Source organism: Rhipicephalus sanguineus, chromosome 5 (assembly GCF_013339695.2).
Source record: "Rhipicephalus sanguineus isolate Rsan-2018 chromosome 5, BIME_Rsan_1.4, whole genome shotgun sequence".
Taxonomy (NCBI): domain Eukaryota; kingdom Metazoa; phylum Arthropoda; class Arachnida; order Ixodida; family Ixodidae; genus Rhipicephalus; species Rhipicephalus sanguineus.
Window position 1 is genome coordinate 69,243,752 of NC_051180.1, and position 18,281 is coordinate 69,262,032.

Consider the following 18,281-nt stretch of genomic DNA (forward strand, 5'->3'; position numbering starts at 1 on the left):
GTGTCTTCACGCCACTCAAACCACGTGCAATCGAACAAACTATGTACAGGTGGCCGCGTTGCACTAGCCTAGAATCACCTCACCACGTGTTTGCCGTGTGTGACTCACAGATTTTCCTATATGCTCGCGTGATCGTGACGTCACTAGCCCTGTGCCTATAAATTAACATGCTCACTGCGCTTTGATTGGTTTCGAGAATTCATGGAGGAGGCACTGGGATTAGAGCTCTCCGTAACAGACTTAATACGTACAGCAATGACTGGAAGTGTTGTAGATCTTGTACTTGCTATGAAGATAAAACACACAGGAACGTTTAAATGCGGGTCATACATTAGTATTCACCATCCCTTGACTACTGTTACTGGCCCGAAAAAAAAATTTTGGAAATTCCAAACTAAATTTTGGAAACGTGTGCTTGTGAGTTCAACGGCGTATACGTGTGAGCGCTCTTGCATTACCTTCGACGAGCATCGTGGGAACAACGCTGCCTTAACCTTGTTTCTTCATATTGCCGCGCGTCTTATTTTTCATGAGTTGAAGCTTCACCCACAAAGACTGTGGGCAACGCGCTGCGCAGGCCGCGCCGCGATGTGCAAGAAGCTTCCCGATTGTTTCAGGACGTTCCGTTAAGATTCTGCGCCGCACGCGTATGTTCTAGCTTTGTCGAGAGATAACGCCGCCACCAGCGATATCGTTGGAAAGTTCGATAGCGCCTGTATAAAAGCCGACGCGCTTGACCGCTTGTCAGTTGATCGACGGACGTCGATCAACTGACAAGCGGTCAAGCGGTCAAACGGTCACCATACTGAAAAGCATGCCTTATGAAAGCATTTAAGAGTTCTCCTTGTCACTCACAATTGTCTGTGAAATAAAAAGGCGAGTTTTCCTAGCACGCTCGCACCAAAGAAGAACCATTCATTTAAACAACAAAAAAAATTGCGAACATTGCACTATCCGGCTGTTTGTGGCAGAAGCGGGTGAGATCATCGCTCGTGCGACCGAAATGGTTTCTAGTAAGCGCAATTGGAGTGTTGCAATATTAGTGAAGCTTTGGATATTAAAGCGTTAAAAAATTTTCAATTAAAATTCCTAAGACGACGTGTCGCAGTGGGCGAAGCATTTACCGTAGGGATCAAGTAATGTAATAGCAGCAACACTTATATTAGTCGGCTACTTTGCTTTGAAAAGAGGACAGCGAACATTAGCCAAAATTAGGCAATAATTAGACAACAATAATTAGGCCTGGTAGTGCGCAAGCACCTATGGTACGCTTCACACATACTATACATAGCTAAACTTGTAGCGCACTATGAAGGACACGGACGAAGAAAGTGCAGACATGACGAAGCGCATTGTCCTGTCTTCACCTTCTTCGTCCGTGTCCGTTTTGTGCGCTGCAAGTTTCGTCATGTATCACCACTGACAAGCCCATTGATAAATCCTTTCAAACTATATACTTTTTTCAATGTTATATAATTTTGATGTGCATACATCGTCGTAATTATAGTTGTGTCAGATAGTTATTATGTTTCAATTTGTATCACTGGAGATTTTATCGAAATTCGAGCTCGGAACATGTTTTTTTTTACACTCACAAAAAGGCTGACCGAAATGTAAAAGCTTCAGAAGCACTGGTGTACTCCCTATAAGATGCCTCGCATAAAACGATCATTTAAGAAAAAGACTCTTTCGCGATTGCTGCGTTCGGAGCTCAGGAAGTCCCGCCTGAAAAATAACTACAGGCCGCAATAACCATCAGATGTGTATAGTCGAGTCTTTTACACTTTTGTCCTTTAAGCTTCGCTCCTGGAAGAACGTCACAAGTCACCTGCGAAGGAAAAGGATATCGCGAAAGAAAAGGACCCACTCCTTCGAAAGCAGAAGCTCGCGTTTCGCCCGAGCAAAATGTCATCGTTCCGACGCGCCGCGTAGGACACCTGCACCCTCGAGTAACGAAAAGGATTCACGTCGCCGCAGAGATTTTATGGCTTCTTCGCAGCTTTCTCCCCACCAGCTGACCTGTCAAACACGTCTCGCCGACGGCGCGCACGCAAGGCGTTGGCTGAATGCGCCGTGCGAGAAGGGGGCCAACTGTGAGCTCGACGGCGGTAACGCGCGCCGCGCTGTGCTACGTCGCTCGGCGAGACGGTTTCGCATGGGAAAGGTAGGCGTAGACGCAGCCGCGTAAGCTATTTTTAAACATCCGCTGGTATAATATTTCCAGGTCGTTAACGTTTGCCGCAAGCTTGCTTTCGTTCTTATTGGAGTTGGGTGATGCTTGGTTATGTTAGAGTCCAAACGTATGCCAAGGGATTGGCAAAGTAGCTATTTGGGCGAGTTGGTCGTCAGTTCTTCCTTCTTCTTTTGTATTTGTGTGTGTGCGCTGCTTTATGATGAAGGGATGGGCGTCTCGATTAAATGCCAGCCTAACCTAACCGAACCGAATCGAATGTAACTTAAGCTAACCTAACCATTCGTGTATATGGGTAAATGAATGTGCATGTCAGTTTCACACGTGAGAAATAGACAAGGCGCGCTGCGCTTTTAAGAGCATAGACTCTTGTTCGATTCTGAAGCCTACTAACGAAGTTATCATGCCTCTTACTTTGCGCACTCCTTGCCAAAAGTGTAGGGACCAACGATGGCGTGACTGGAGCGTTCGTAAAGCTTCGCAATGAGCCCCTGTAAAGTTAGTCGCGCTTCAATTCCTCTCTACTTTATTTCATTTATGATTTATGATAAAACACATCTTAACTAATGTGGTGGCCATTCAGACTCTTCGGAGTTGTAGAGCTTCACAAATGTCGCCGAAATGCTGTCCAACGGGCAAGCAAAAGTCAACTGACGAGGGCTATGACATCACTGCTCTTAACGAATTCTCAAATTACATTGCGCTAATTTTAGCGAGGTGCAGATTGTATCCTTTTGAAGCACAATATTTCTTTCACGTAATACTAGAAGAGTGCGCAACCATTTACTTCTTTAGGGATCACTGATTATTTACTCTTGTACGACATTATTCCCCTACCCTTGTAGAACCAAGAAGTCTTCTGCCAGACGTATCTATGCCCTCCTCGTTCTGTAACCATGAAGAAATGCCTTCAAGTACAGCCCAAGCCAGGATTGGGGTGTTGCTGATATGTCTAGTGATAGGAGCTATCCTTCTGTACAAGCGCCAGCAACGGCTTGAACCGTCATCTAAGACTCCCGCACGTCGACTTCCGATGACGAAGACCCCTCCGCGTCTCTACCATCATCCTAGGGATTACATCATACTTCCTCCAGCCATTTGTGGCAAGCATTCTGCGAACGACAGCATCAACTTCTTCGTCGTGGTCGTCTCTGCGGTCGACCAGATCGAGAGGCGTCAAGCAATACGCAAAACATGGGGCCGCGACCTGAAACTTCAAAGGAACAACAGTTTGGTGTTCCTCCTAGGAAAGGCGGTAGACACTGAGCAGCAGCGACGGGTCTTTGAAGAATCGGGCGAGCATTTCGACATAGTTCAAGGCGACATGTGGGAAGGGTATCGGAACCTGACGGTCAAGTCTGTGCAGGCGCTGCACCTGGCTACCACTCAATGCCCTCAGGCTTCGTTCCTGCTCAAGACGGATGACGACACTTTCGTCAACGTTCCCAAGTTGTTGAAGCAAGCGGGCGAACTACGCAAGGACGCCATCTACGGCTCTATTCACGCCAACAATTCGGCCATCCGCGAACCCTCTATCAAGTGGTTCGTGACTTACGAGGAGTACAAGCCAGGCTCGTATCCGGACTTTGTCAGCGGATCCGCTTACGTCGTGGGCGGAGAGGTCACTGGACCTCTCTACACCCAAACAGGACGCGTACGGCCTCTCTGGTTAGAAGACGTATATGTCACCGGCTTGTGTGCCGAAGCGGCTGGGATACCTCGCGTCGGCTTACCAACGTTCAATTCCGACGAAGTGCCTTCTATGTGTGACATGAGGAATATGGTGACTTCGCATTACATGACGCCGGAGAAAATGTTGCAGTTCTGGCACGGACTGCGAACCGCTGACCTCAAGTGTAATTAACAAATGCACGCGAGACATCAGTCACTATGTAGCACATTCACAATGTACAAATAGGTGAAATCAGAACAAAAAAGGAGAAGCTGGATTACATCACGTTATGTGAAGTACTACAAAACACTTCCTCATCTTTCGATTGTTGCTTTTGTTATATTAACCAATTACGTATCAATAATTTTATGATACAATATTTTTATGCATACATGTACATGTACCTTTTTAACGTGAACGCGCGAGCGTCGACCACCAATGTGGTAAGCGCTGTACAACGGAGTGCAGGGACAAAATGATGCGCGCTATGAGCAGTCCTGCGCAGCTGTAGTATGCTAGGCTTTTTGTGAACCGGACACCACCCCAGTTTTGTTGTTGTTGTTGTTGTTGACCTCTCGCCATGGCACATACCCAATGGAGGGGATCGGCCGAGTAGATGGTGAATTTTTCCTATATTTTCTGTATGTTGTGACTCCTTATTACGCTATTTGTTTTGAATTAAAGTGCCAATTATGAGTAATGAAAAATTTTAATGCTCATGGAATTTAGCAAGATATTCTTTTAGTCGCAATGATGTATTCCTGAACAGCAAAGATAACATCCCTGTGGCTGTACCCCGGGGTAGTGGCCCCAAAAGAAAGAAGAATGGATTCCGATAATTCCAGGCCTAGTTTTTGAAGAGGTGGTACAAGTATTCGTTTCCTGAATGTGTTGAACCGGCGGCATGATAGGAAAAAATGACTAATCGTTTCTTCCTCATTACAGAAGGGGCACAGAGAGGAGTTTACAAAACCTGATCGATGGAAGTAAAAATTCAGGGAAGTAACGCGGCAACGAATTTTTGTTAGGGCAACTTCCATCAACCTTGAATTAGCTAAATCGCTGTGCCAAGGGAATAGAAGGTGCTTGTACTCTGGACACGCTGTCAATGCCGAGTCTAATAAGCTTTTTCTAATTGTAAGTGTTCGGAAACGCGCCGTCGTGATGTGAGCTGTTGGCGGGAAAACAGGAATTATCGGTGCAGTCAGCGACGCCTTTGCAAGGCTGTCCGCCATTTCATTGCGAAACAAACCCTTGTGGCCAGGTACCCAAATTAAATGAATACATTGTAGATGCGCGGGGACCAGTATTTTAAAGAGATTTGTTATAGGTGTGTCACCGGATGTGGAAAGCGAAGAGCACACAGACAATGAATCGGTCATTACTGCCGCTACTGTAATTGAAGTACTTAACTTACGTAAAGCCAGAATTATTGCCATAAATTCAGCAAGGAAAACGGGAATAAAATCCGGCAATCGCAATGAAAAAGACCAATCAAGTTCAGGGCAGAATATTCCGATACCAGATTTTTCCTCCGACTGCGATGCATCCGTTGCAATAAAAACATTCGTTGACATAGTTTGTATATGTTCTTTTAAACACCGCTATCGTCATCATTTTTTGCTTGTGTGAACGCTGCCATCAAATTATTAAAAAATGTCAAGTGGTCGTGCTTCTGATTGATGGGATGTGATTACACCCGCTAATTATAACTACCTGCGTAGCAGTATTTTTGCAGTGGAGCTGTTAAGATTTTCGTTATGCCGTGCGAAGCCGACAAGAAACTGTCATCATCAGGGGCCGGCGTGCGCTCTGGATCTCTTCATCCTCCTCTTCATGGTCTTAGTCAAGCCAATTGAGCCAAGCTCTGCTAAGATCAAGCTAGTAAAGCCATACCATGCTAAGGTCAAGCTTACTAAGACCATCTAATTGAGTTCATTGTACGTACGATGTTTCCAACTAGGAGAATTATAATTAAGATCTTGCTTATTAAAACATCCATAATTAAAAGCGTGGTTTTTAATGACATATTAATTAAGAACGTCCTAATGACTCTTTAAGACCTCGACAATTAAGGCATTGATAATTAGGATCGTGCTAAGAGTGAAAATTAAGCCTTGCTTATTAACAAAGTTTTAATTAGCATGTTCCTAATTAGGAAGTTGTTAAACAGCACGGTCTAATTAGCGTGGGTAAAATTAGCAAGGTCTTAATTAACCTGATACTATTTCGCAAGGTTCAACTAGCACCGTTCTGATTAAAACGGCCGTAATTAGCGTGAGTGACATGGCTTGGCTTAATTAGCTTGATCTTAGCATAGCTTGGCTTGACTGGCTTGACTAAGCATGAAGACTGTCTAAGAACATGAAGAAGAAAAGGAAGAGAGCCAGAGAGCGCACTGGCCGCTGATGATAGTTTCTTGTGGACTCAGCACATCATAACGAAAAGCTTAACAGCTGCGCTGTAAAAATGCTAATACGCACCTAGTACAATCAGCGTGTGTAATCACATTCCATCCATCTCAAGCGAGACCATTTGATCTTTTCTCTATACCTTCAAGGTAGCGTCCAGAAAAAAAAAAAGAATGGCGATAGCGGTGCTAAAAAGAAGCGGGGGTGGCGTCCGGTTCCCGGAAAACCCTAGCAGACGACAACTGCCCAGGACTTCTCATAGCGCTCACGCGTGTATTCTCGTTCATTTCGCCGCCGCGCTCTGTCGACGCTCGCGCGTTCAGGTTAAAAAAAAATGGATGGCTGTACGCAAACGTAGAGTGGAAAGAAAATCTAAACATTTTTAAAAGTTTTCTTGCTCTGTTATAATATTCTGTCGTAACGTTGCAGTCCATTCCCGGTTCAAAGTTTTTAAATATCATTTTCGTTTGTTGTATCTTCAAAACCCAGTATGTAATCAATTTGTAGTTTGTAGATTCTAAATAAGACGCATCGTTTTTTTTTGTTTTTTATGCATCCGCAGATACGCGTATGGGCGAAAGCAATTACTTGACGCTTTATAAAACGGTAGCAGAAAACTCATACTTCATGAAGATCTGTAAATATTTCCTTTTTTTATTTTTCACAGCACGAAGGCTTTGAGAAAGCATTGACTTAATACCAAAATGTTATCATGCCCTAAGAGCAAACGATGACCCGAAGACAATACGAAATAGCAGAAAAAAAAAATAGGACAGAGTGGGTAGTGGGAAAGCGACGTGTTCCAAAGCATTCACACCAGCGGATTTGTTCTAGCTTTGTTATGTTTGAATTCTAAGGCTGGCCATCACAGATCATCACTATGTGGTCATCGCGTTCTTACACGTGGTCATTTCTTTATTCCACAATCGAAAACGTGGATTCCTCAGCAGGAATTTGGAACAGCCCACATAATATCACAAAGGTCACTTCGTCGACCTATAGAATGGAAACACCAATTCTCACTCTGTTGCATACTCCAATTCCTACTTAGCTCTTTAAAGCTGCTGAACAATTACAGAAGATCGGAAACGGAAACCTGAATATTCACCGCTTTTCACGAGGCTAACAAATTAACTGACTCGTGGTATTCCGTGCGAGTCTAACATGCGTTTCGCCTTCGCCCAATGAGCCATTTCGTGTTACACACGCCGAATCCCGTTACGCTTCCAAGGATATGCCGCGTTATATTAGTTACACCCTTAACCAGGTGGCCATTAAAAATAATTGAATGTCAACGGTATCTGTCCAGCAAAGTAGCTCAACTGTGGATGCAACTATCAGCACGAGTTGCAAATTCATAACTTTTATATATTTCATTTTATTGCCACCAGGAAAATGGGAGAATGGGATTACGTAGTTCTCTACAACGGTACTCGTTTTTAATACAAATCTTCAAGTCTACATTCGAGCATTAATGCTTATTTATGTCTTTAATGTTTTTTTCCCCGATTAGCACGTGAACCTGGTGTGGCATTCAAATGCGCATCATTCAGTATTTAAACAATATGATGGCATTATTCTGCAATTAACATGAGATATATGTGTTAAATTATAAATGCAGCAGCCCAAATCTTCACTTCTTTTTTACACCTGTGTCAATGATCGTAAATAGTGGATGAATCCACACACAGCTTTCTGCTCAAACAATAAGAATTTTGGAAACGATTCTTGCTTCAGTGTTTTTTTTTTTTTTTCATTACTTAGGTCACATTCACGTGCATGCACTGTACTATTCCATGCATTGTGCGCTATTTGAAGCCTTAATTTCTTTTAGTGGGAAGGCTCGTAGACCTTCATGAAAATGCGTAGCTCGTATGCGGAAGCTAGCTAACGTATTTCCGCAGTGGTGCCGCTTTGAAAACAGAATAAACATCTCGCACACGCACTTTTCATGTCAAAACAGAGCGCTGCTTCCGAAACAGCCGCTAACAGCTGCTCGAAAATAAACACCGTCTACGGTACAATTTTTTCCCCAGTCGAACGTGTTTACAGGGCCACAACACGCTCACTGTCTACCGCATCGAGTAACTGCGAAAGCAGGCTGAATCCGCTGTCTGTCATTCGCTATAGGTTGCCGTACAGCACACCAGGCGGCACGTCAAGAAGGTGTAATTGGACGCGTTGTCGAAAAACAGCCTTATCTGGATGTTCGGGAAATCGAATAAACAACAAAAATGGGAGCTACACACGACCCGCATGGATTTCTGTCAATCCTTAAACCAACGCTCAGTATTTCTAACGCATCAGTAATGGTTTTCTGGGTTAGTTTGCCAGTGGTTTCTCTTCCTTCATTGCAGTACACACAGTCAATGCATTGTGTCTTTTCTATGTGCAAGAATCGCCCGACTGCTAGTGATGGTAATTGCTGGCTATACTTTATTTTCTCAGCAGTTTGCCGTTGATCAAGTACAGCATATGCTATACTTTTAACTTCCTACCCTACACATGTCGATAAATGTCCTGTCTATTAAACCCGCAAAATTATTCTTTCTCTTTCCCTCTTGCACTGTCTGGAAGACTCAAGCAACATTTATCATATACTAGAGTAATATCTTCAGCACTTGATCATTTCTTTTCAGGGGATTTCATTCTATGATTCAACGTTTGAGGCTCGGTGCAAATATACATCTTTGAAAGCGTATTTAAACAAATCGTTTGGCTATACCATCACAATGCTTCAAATTCCTCAACCGTCTTGCTGTCTTTTAGCGCCATCCAGCGTCTCCAAGTCAATCTAAGGATTGTGTTAGTTCGGAAACTTGCCGCGACGTGGCTGCTCGCTAGTCAGATCAATAACGTAAAACGAAGGGGTCACTAAGAGTCCGCTGCGAAGCTGCATAGTGAACTGGAGTGTCCTAAATTAGTGCCATTCGGCGGAACTAATTTTAGGACACTGAAATACACCTCGTTGAAACAGACTTAACGCCTTTCATTTATATCGCTGATTCGCTATACGCCGGGTTTTAACTTAGGATACTTTGAATTTCGTCACTAAATGTATTCAGCGGTTGCCATGTAGGCAAGAAACAGCAGAATGATTTCTGCTCATCTGGACATAGCGATCACGACCACTGCTTTTACTTAGGTACTAATTTGATGTCTGATTGTGCAGCAGGCGATGCTCACTTCTGATTCCTTCTGGAATGACACAGCAGTAACTAACACTTAGTTGTAAGAAAGTAGTATATTACATATCTAGAATAAAAGAAATGATCTCGTGTAAGTGTTGTGCTTTGTATAGATTTCCAATGTCTTGTTGCAAATATTACGCCGCACGCACGGAGCCTTGTCTTAATGATAGCTAGCACGAGCATAGCAATAATGGTGTAAATAAAATTTCAACTGGCGGTTTCATTGCATCTCATTGCAAGGGTTGCGACTGTATCCTTGACTCAAACGATGCCTGCTTAATGGAAGCTATCATAATCGTCTAACACCTGAATCAAAGAAAAACTGAAGCTACATAAGGACTTAGATGTGTGTAAGCTCGCCGTCAATAGCACCAGCAAGTAAAGTATTGACGTTTCCTCGTCTGCCGGCACTCGTGCAATGGGTTGTGCGTTTGTTGTTAGTAATATTGAGTATATGGGCTGTCACGAGCGCACGAAATGTGCATTTGGAAATACAGCGCCGTTCCTGTCTCCCGTCACTATGTTACTTTCTTGCTCCATGCACTCTTTCTGAACTGCGCTAATTCATGGGAAGAATACCTATACGCTGGCGATCACTGGTACTTCAGTGTCATGTACTGAAGTACCAGAGATGCAAAGTACTGAAGTGGTACAAAGTATATAGATAGTACTCAAGCGGCACATTAATACTATGTCTAACTTGCGGAGTCTTCTGAAGATGGCCGTCATCAGCTACCTCAGACATTCCCAGTAGCAAAGAGCACCCGCCCATATTCACTCAAGTTCCCTAACAACGGACCAACCTGACGACTTGCCCCGCCACGGTGGTCTAGTGGTTATGGCGCTCGACTGCTGACCCGAAGGTCGCGGGATCGAATCTCGGCCGCGGCGGCTGCATTTTCGATGGAGGCGAAAATGTCTGAGGCCCGTGTACTTAGATTTAGGTGCACGTTAAAGAACCCCAGGTGGTCGAAATTTCCGGAGTCCTCCACTACGGCGTCTCTCGTAATCATATCGTGGTTTTGGGACGTTAAACCCCAGATATTATTATTATTATTAACCTGACAACTTGGGGTGATTGCTCTCACGAAACAACGCGTTTCATAAGTCGCCGTTGTGACGTCTACATGAAACGGGCGCACGTGCTTGCACGCAATATTAATTAAACATTGATCAGTACGAACAAAAGAACGCTGACAACAAACAAAAACTATCAGCAACAAAAAATTTACGACTGTGGGTTATTGTTCATTAGCAATGCACTAGTACCTGTTGCAGACAGTGCAACACCAGTACCTGTTGCACTGTCTGCACGGAGCGGTCCTCCATGCTTATTTATAATTGCACTTTAATGTTATATCGTGTGTAAGCCCATGAGAACACACAAAAATGCAGCCGCTCTCGACATTTGGCGCATTGCATATAATTCCCGCCTCCGATTTTGAACTTTTGCACGTTCTAACAGGCATATAATGGCCGAGTAGTTTATTTGGGAAGGAACCATTAGCTAGAGCTTCAATTTTTTGTCTTTCTTGCTAACTACATGCATTCCTTATACCTACACACACACACACACACACATATATATATATATATGTGTGTGTGTATATATATATATATATATATATATATATATATATATATATATATATATATATATATATATATATATATACATATATATTATATATATATATATATATATATATATATATATATATATATATACAGGGTGTTTCAAGAAATGTGTCCAGATGAAATCTGGCTCATTTTGCTGGCGATACCAAAACCTATGCACCAAATAGCGCGTCTGCCATTCACTGCCGAAACGCCCACCGTGACGACATTGTTTCCTTCGCACGGGGAGAGGGGGAGGAGGATAAGCGAGCGCCGTTATCATCCGTTGATCTAGATACTTCGTTTCGTGGCAACGCTTATTCTCCTCCCTCCCCCTCCCCTCCCCCTGCGAGGGAAACAGTGTCGTCACTGAGGGAGTTTCCTCAGTGAATGGCAGACGCGCTTTTTGGTGCGTAGGTTTCGGTATCGCCAGAAAAATGAGCCAGATTTCATAGCTTCGCGGCGATTACCAGTGGCCGCCTTTCAGAAATTTCAAAGCGGCTATGAGCTATTCTCAGGAAGGGCTTCCATTCGCCCATTTGACTCGGCCACTTAGTTCTACTGGTTAAAAAGTTAATTTTCTTAATTTCTATAATTTCTGCCGTAATTAATGTTTGTACGCATCTCAAAATGTCCTCTCCCACATTAAAGGTAACGCCGCAGGTAGCACGCAGATACCTCCTTTCTGTGATTTTTAAAAAATACTGGACACAATTCTTGAAACACCCTGTATATATATATATATATATATATATATATATATATATATATATATATATATATATATATATATATATATATATATATATATATATATAACTGCCCTGTACCTTCCTTGTCTGTTGGTTTTCAGTAACGATTTGTCTAACAAATAAAAACGAGCCCATGGAGTCCTCTTCTTTCGATCATTGCTAAAGGATTAGTAATATAAAGCGTTTGACTACGTACGAGGTTATTCGACGTTTGCAACAGATTTTACATTACTGCTAGAGTTTGCCACGTACAATGTAAAATTATGTCGTACATAAAATGATGTAACACCACCTACTGTATCATATTTGCGAAAATGAGGGTCGTTTATAATAACGGGTCAGAGATTGGGGCAATATCTGGTAGACTTCATATTTCATTACATCTGAAACGAGGTAATTGACTTGCGCTATAACGAGCAAGTGTCGCTATTATTGTTATTTTTTTTATGTACAGCGTTGGATCCTTCCACACGCCATCATCAGGTGTAGAAAGCAGCAAGAAATGTCTCCGAAGACATTACATCGGTATTGGCACATCGGTGTCGTGACCGGTTGGAGTGACGTTGTCTCGTTAATTAAGGGACGCGTCCACGACGCCCTTTTACTGCAAAAAGCGTTTATGACCCAGTGGGCAGCTGTGGTGGGAAACACTTTCGGCCGGTTACGACATACAGCCCTTCAACGGACAGCCGTAGAGCCAAGACCGAGCGGTCACTCATGCACACGAAACCATCGCCTTCTCCCGTATTGAGGTGCGTATACCTTGCCGCTCTTTTATGCTTACGAACGAAGAACCAGTCGGCTTCTTTCCAAATGTGCGTACGACTTCGAGCGGCATTCTCTTTATTTCTTTTAACATATGCACCTGCAATCTAAGTTCACCGTGGACGCGTAAATGAGTCATAGGTTAGGCATTTATATTATGTAAATCAACGTTGTAATTTGAATTCTATGTAAAGTCGTGCTTACTACAGCCGCTTATAACCTATGAATAAATGTAAGGACCGCCCACTGCCGCCGCTGTCCCACCCAGCGAGAGCTCGCACAGATGACCCATCCAATCGCACTTGCTCATTTCAGTGACGTCAAGCACCTTTCGCGTATTTCAGGTAGGTGATTTTCCCATGCAGAAACATGTTCGTGTCGCTGGTTTTTGGTCGATAAGCTGAACTTCCTGCCAAGCTTCAGCAAAGATTCCGACATCACTGCTCAGCAAAACATAACATTTTAAGTAGGGACGACGAACTTTTAACACTTAATATGCGTACTATTTACATTAGCAGCAAACAGCTACTCGCTGCTTCAACGAAAACAATCTTGCATGACTCCCATGCACAGATCAGTGGCAGGCGCGCCGCAGTTATGGGGGCGGAGCTTGTGTTTACTCTTTGGCTGTAACCGACTACAGCTCCGGCCATTCAGTCTGTTTTTATTTTAACGCGGAGCACAATATGAAAATTGTCTTCTGCACGCATGTAATCGACGAAATTGAAAAAAAAATTGCTTGCCGGTGTAACGCACAATAGTTAATAATTGAAGTACAGTTGTCTAGCTAGCTGTATAATGCTCTCCGTACCCGTGTGTCACTTGCTACAAATAATAAGGTGAAAATAAGGTGAAGTCTGCTGTACGTAAACTATAGAACAACGATACTCAAGATTAAGTTTATGAAGGAAGAGAAAAAAAAGCTAATAAACAATATTACGTTAATGAAAACATTTTTTGGTTGTTCGCATGTTTGCACCATTTGTTAAAGGTCGAGCTTTTGCAGAAGCACAAGGAAAGCGGACTTGACGAAAAATACCTAAAATGAAAATACAAACTACCTCGATATGAAGCCGTTATTTCATTAGGAGACGAACCGTGAGGTGATATAACACACTGCTCTATATTATACTAATATTACTAATAATTATAACTCGCAGATAATACACGTGATGTTGTATTGACATTCGGCTGTTTCATTCGCACCTATTTATCTATTATTATCGGCCCCATTTATGTGCTTTGATAAATCATGCAACAACAAGCAGTTTCCAAAATTGGATATTTAGTCGCCGGCTCTTTCATAAAATACAATAACGAGTTTTTCATCTATCGTCGAATTGCTAGAATATTAGGAACCCGTATACGGCACACGCAAAATAGCTGCAAGAACTGCATGCAGCATTGTTTGACAAGTTGTTATCGCTTCCAAACACTGCTTGTTACTTGACTATCATCCATTATTCGATGTGACCAATATTTAAACACACTCAAGTGGAATTTCAAGTTTATGTGCGCTATTACAAAGTATACTGGAGTTGTGCAGCAATGCAGTTCGTAAAGAATAAAATGTTTCCAGGCAAGAGGAATCCCGTGAAGAGATCTTTCATTACAAATACCAAATGGTTTGTGAAAGCGTTGTCCTAAATTACGATCACTTATTGCAAATTATTCTGGTGTGCTCCTTTTGAACATACTCATATTCCAAGTAAGGTAGTGTAATATACGACTGTATTGGTTTTTGGGGAACCACGGGATGTTTCATACCGGATAAAGTCAATACTGACGCAGGACAAAACGGAACGTACATGTTTTTGTTTGTAGGAGCGCATAGGTTTAGAAGGCTTCCCCGTCTAATGTGAAGCAAAAAGCAATGTACGCAATAGTGTAAAACCTTATTTCAATTTTTCTTCTTAAAGGCAGCATGGTTGAAATGGAAGAGGACGCAGAGGGATACAGAGAAGAACGGCGCATTCCAGCCAGGAGTTACGTCGTTATTCAAAAACACAGACGGCGGTGGCTCAAGTACGCAGCTCAAACCAGAAAGCTAATGGCGAGTAGCTCAGACATCGCGTTCACATCGAGATCATCACGGTCGGCATTGTCAACCGTTAAAAATTTCACGCTGAAGTTTCAACATGCGTTGACCACATGTTTGTTAAAAATGTGCCTCGGTGAAGGAAACTTCAACAGCTTACCCCCCCCCCCCCCCCCCCCGTAAGAACTTGCGCTTCATCACTTTACCCCTTTAGAAAAAGCGATAGTTAAAAATATAACATCTGAACTGATCGTTGCCTTCGAACCACATGAGCGGAAGACTTACTGCAGAGGAAAAAGAACTCAAACCTTGAAAGTCACAACACCCGTTAGTTTTTGTGTGTGTGTTTTTTTTTTTGCTGTTAATCTCTATACTGGATGAGACACAAAAACCATAACGGTAGTTCAGTCACCATGACGTTTGGCGGCTGCGCACGAGAGTGCCGGTTCGGTTCCCCAGCGCCTAGCTTGAATTGCGGCCACAACAAACACGAGAAAGCTCACTTGACGTAACTTGGCCACGAGTGAGTTATCTTGGCCGACTGTTTAAAAATCTAATTTATACATTTGTGCTGAGCTACTACAGGCAAAAGTTGTAGCCGTTTGCCTGAATGGCTACAGCCACTGCCTGGTCTGCGCTAATGTAATTTCAAATGATACACTGTAAATGCTGGTTCCTTCATTCACAGCAGTAATCATCGTTCAAACCGATTGTGCAAGTTGTTGATGTAGCTAAGGTCCTCTCAAACTATTAAAGAACGTCAACTTGCATTATATTGCAGAACATCAATTTGCAGCACTGATGTAAAGTATTATGTTAACTCGATCGTATTTAAACATTGTAATGCATCTATTGGGAGGTACACACTTGGGAATTATTCTTAACATTAACGAAACATGTCCAACCATGTTTTTCTCAGCAGTTTGTCACTTCACTACTTGTGAAGCTTTCTTGATGTTGTCGCTGATATTGCCCGAACAAGCAAGAATACGCTAATATTATAGCGTTAAACGTAACTAATAATGCAAATTCACGCTTTATAAAAATGAAAATGGCAGTGACTTTAATACCAAAACAAATGAGCCTTTAACGAAAATCGCTTTGTCATAACCCAATTTTCAGTTGCTTCGTGCGCGCGTGCCAAATATCACCGAGTGCCTTCGGATATCTTTAGCACAGCGATGAATCGGGATAGTTCCTGGTGGTTCATGATTTCTTGCTGCGCTTCGGATCCCGAGACGGGGACGAGACAGGGACTACAGGACAGGTGGTGTGCAAACACTTCTCCTGCAGTCCCTGTTTCGTCCCCGTCTCGTAATCCGAAGCGCAACAAGAAATCATGACCTCCGGATATAACCAGATATAACCGAGTGCGACGCACTGCCTTCGCGATTATCACATGGCTCACTGCCCAAGCATATTACATTTGACTGTATTAGAGTAAACACATGCGATGCCACGGGGACTTGTTTTTGAGTTGGAAACTGCTTGTCAGTATTCATTAAAAAACGCCAGGCATGCGCTGAAACCGCAGCACAGTCACAGCGAAAGCTGGAAGAGCAGCGTTTCTAGAGCCCGTTAAGCTCTCTTCGGGCTACAATACAAGTACACTAGAAAGGTACCCACTACGCCATAAATCACAATTTTTGTGATGTTGGGAAGGACCTACTAAGCCATTATTCGTCATTCTGCGGAGAAGCGAGGCACCAGCTACACGTCAGTAAGCCATCATGTGCACTTTGTTGACGCGACGACTGATGACGATGAATTATGGCTCAGCCCTTTGTAATGGGTTGGAATCTTTAAACGGCCAACCATTTATGTAATTTCCATTGGGTGACGCCCGGTCACTATTTCCCTCTCCCGTCATGCTGTACAACATACGTTGACGTGGGACAGAGACGGGGGGGGCGAAGAACATTACTGAGACCCCGAGGAAATGGATCATGCGCTTATGGGCTTCCTTGGCAACCAATACAAGTGCACTTGCGAGGAACCCACTACGCTATAAATCAGTGTAATTTTACTGAGACCCCGAGGAAGTGGATCATGCGCTTATGGGCTTCCTTGGCAACCAATACAAGTGCACTTGTGAGGGACCCACTACGCTATAAACCATTGTAATTTTTGAGAAGTAGGGCAGCAGGCACTGTGCCATTTTTCATCATTCTACGGAGAGCGTTGGTACCTGCTATACGCATGTAAGGCATTATGCGCACTTTGTTGATGCTGTGCCTGATGACGATGAAGAATTATGGCAGAGTCCTTTGTAATGGGTTGGAAGCATTCAACAACCTACTCGTTGCGCAATTCGCATTGTGTGACGCCTGGTTACAGAATTCGCGTTGTGCGACGCTTGGCGCTTATTTTACTCTTCTACCACGCTATATTGCATATGCTAATGTGGTTCCTTTCCGACATGAAGCCTGTATAGGACCTTTTTGCAAAGCAGTTTCACGCACCGGCATGGCTCAGAGGTTGAATACTGGGCTCCCATGCAGAGGGCCCAGGTTCGAACCTCGTTCCATCCTGGAGTTTTTTTCTTATTTCGTTTTTTTTTATTTCGAGCGATACTGGTTACGGACACCGGCGGCGGCGGCGGCGGCGGCAGCGGCGGCGGCGGCGGCGGCGGCGGCGGCGGCGGCGGACAACTACGGCGCCAAAAACGGCCGGTGAAATGATCTCATAACAGCTTTCGCTGTAAAACTATTTTGACCTAGCTATGTAATAGTAAAGCTGGAGTGGTGCCTAAGTCGATGGACGTTGTAGCGTAGTTGAGCACCCTGGATAAATAATTACACGGGTGATTGTGTAAGGTGCTGCTCAACCTTACACATGGTGGCACAAAACTGTCTAGTTTCAGAAGACTTCAGGGTAGCGTGAGTCAAACTAATTTTCATGTGTATGTTACTGTGCAGCACCGACACGTCCACAAATCAGTTACTGCCCTACTTTGCGGTGCCCCACTTTTCGACATCGCTCGGCATTCTCTGTGCACTTCCGGGACGTTAAAAACTGCACATAATTGGGTCTTCGTGCACAAGGGTCATGCGTTGCAGTACAGTGTCAAGTTATCTTTTCGTCCACTTTTCTCTCTTCGCATTTACCTTACATTTACTACTAATAACAACCCCTATACTTTCCTTGGCATTATTGTCTGTTAGTGCTCATTAACATTGAGTACAGTGTACATGTTATTCGTTAGGTTGAGTCACTGTCGAGAAGAGAGTAAGAATACTACCAGACACTCATGTTCTAATTACCCACGAAAGTACGGGATAGGTGTTGCAGGGCACAATAATGATAGCGCAATGTGAAGCAGTATTCAATTTTTTGTTATTTCAACCATTGCAGTACTGCTGAAACCTCCCTGTCTCCCTCTTCCCCTCGTTCCTTCTTTTTTTTTTTTTAATTTCGAAAGCCTGCCCTTAGGCATATTGCTACGCCTCTTCGTAGCTCTCCCCCTCCTCCTCCCCCCCCCACCCCCGCTCTCTCTCGCTTGCTAGCTCGCTCGCTCCCTCAGTGACTGGTGGAACCTGGCATTCATGGCAGGTGGTGCTCAGTTTGACGTAAACGCGCAAAAAGGAACAGGAAACAAAACGCACTATTGCGCTTGCAGCGTGGCTCCGCTAACATTGCACTTC

The 18,281-nt window shown here is 43.6% G+C and overlaps 1 protein-coding gene across 1 annotated transcript in view; it reads left to right on the forward strand.

The window, feature by feature from the left end:
- Window positions 1–1,931: 1,931 nt before the first annotated feature.
- Window positions 1,932–18,281, forward strand: part of LOC119394704 (uncharacterized) — a 44,249-nt gene continuing 27,899 nt past the window's right edge. The window contains exons 1-2 of the mRNA XM_037662016.2: window positions 1,932–2,164; window positions 3,037–4,047. Coding sequence (XP_037517944.1) covers window positions 3,066–4,047 — 982 coding nt within the window. The 5' untranslated portion in view covers window positions 1,932–2,164; window positions 3,037–3,065. The remainder of the gene's footprint in view (window positions 2,165–3,036; window positions 4,048–18,281) is intronic.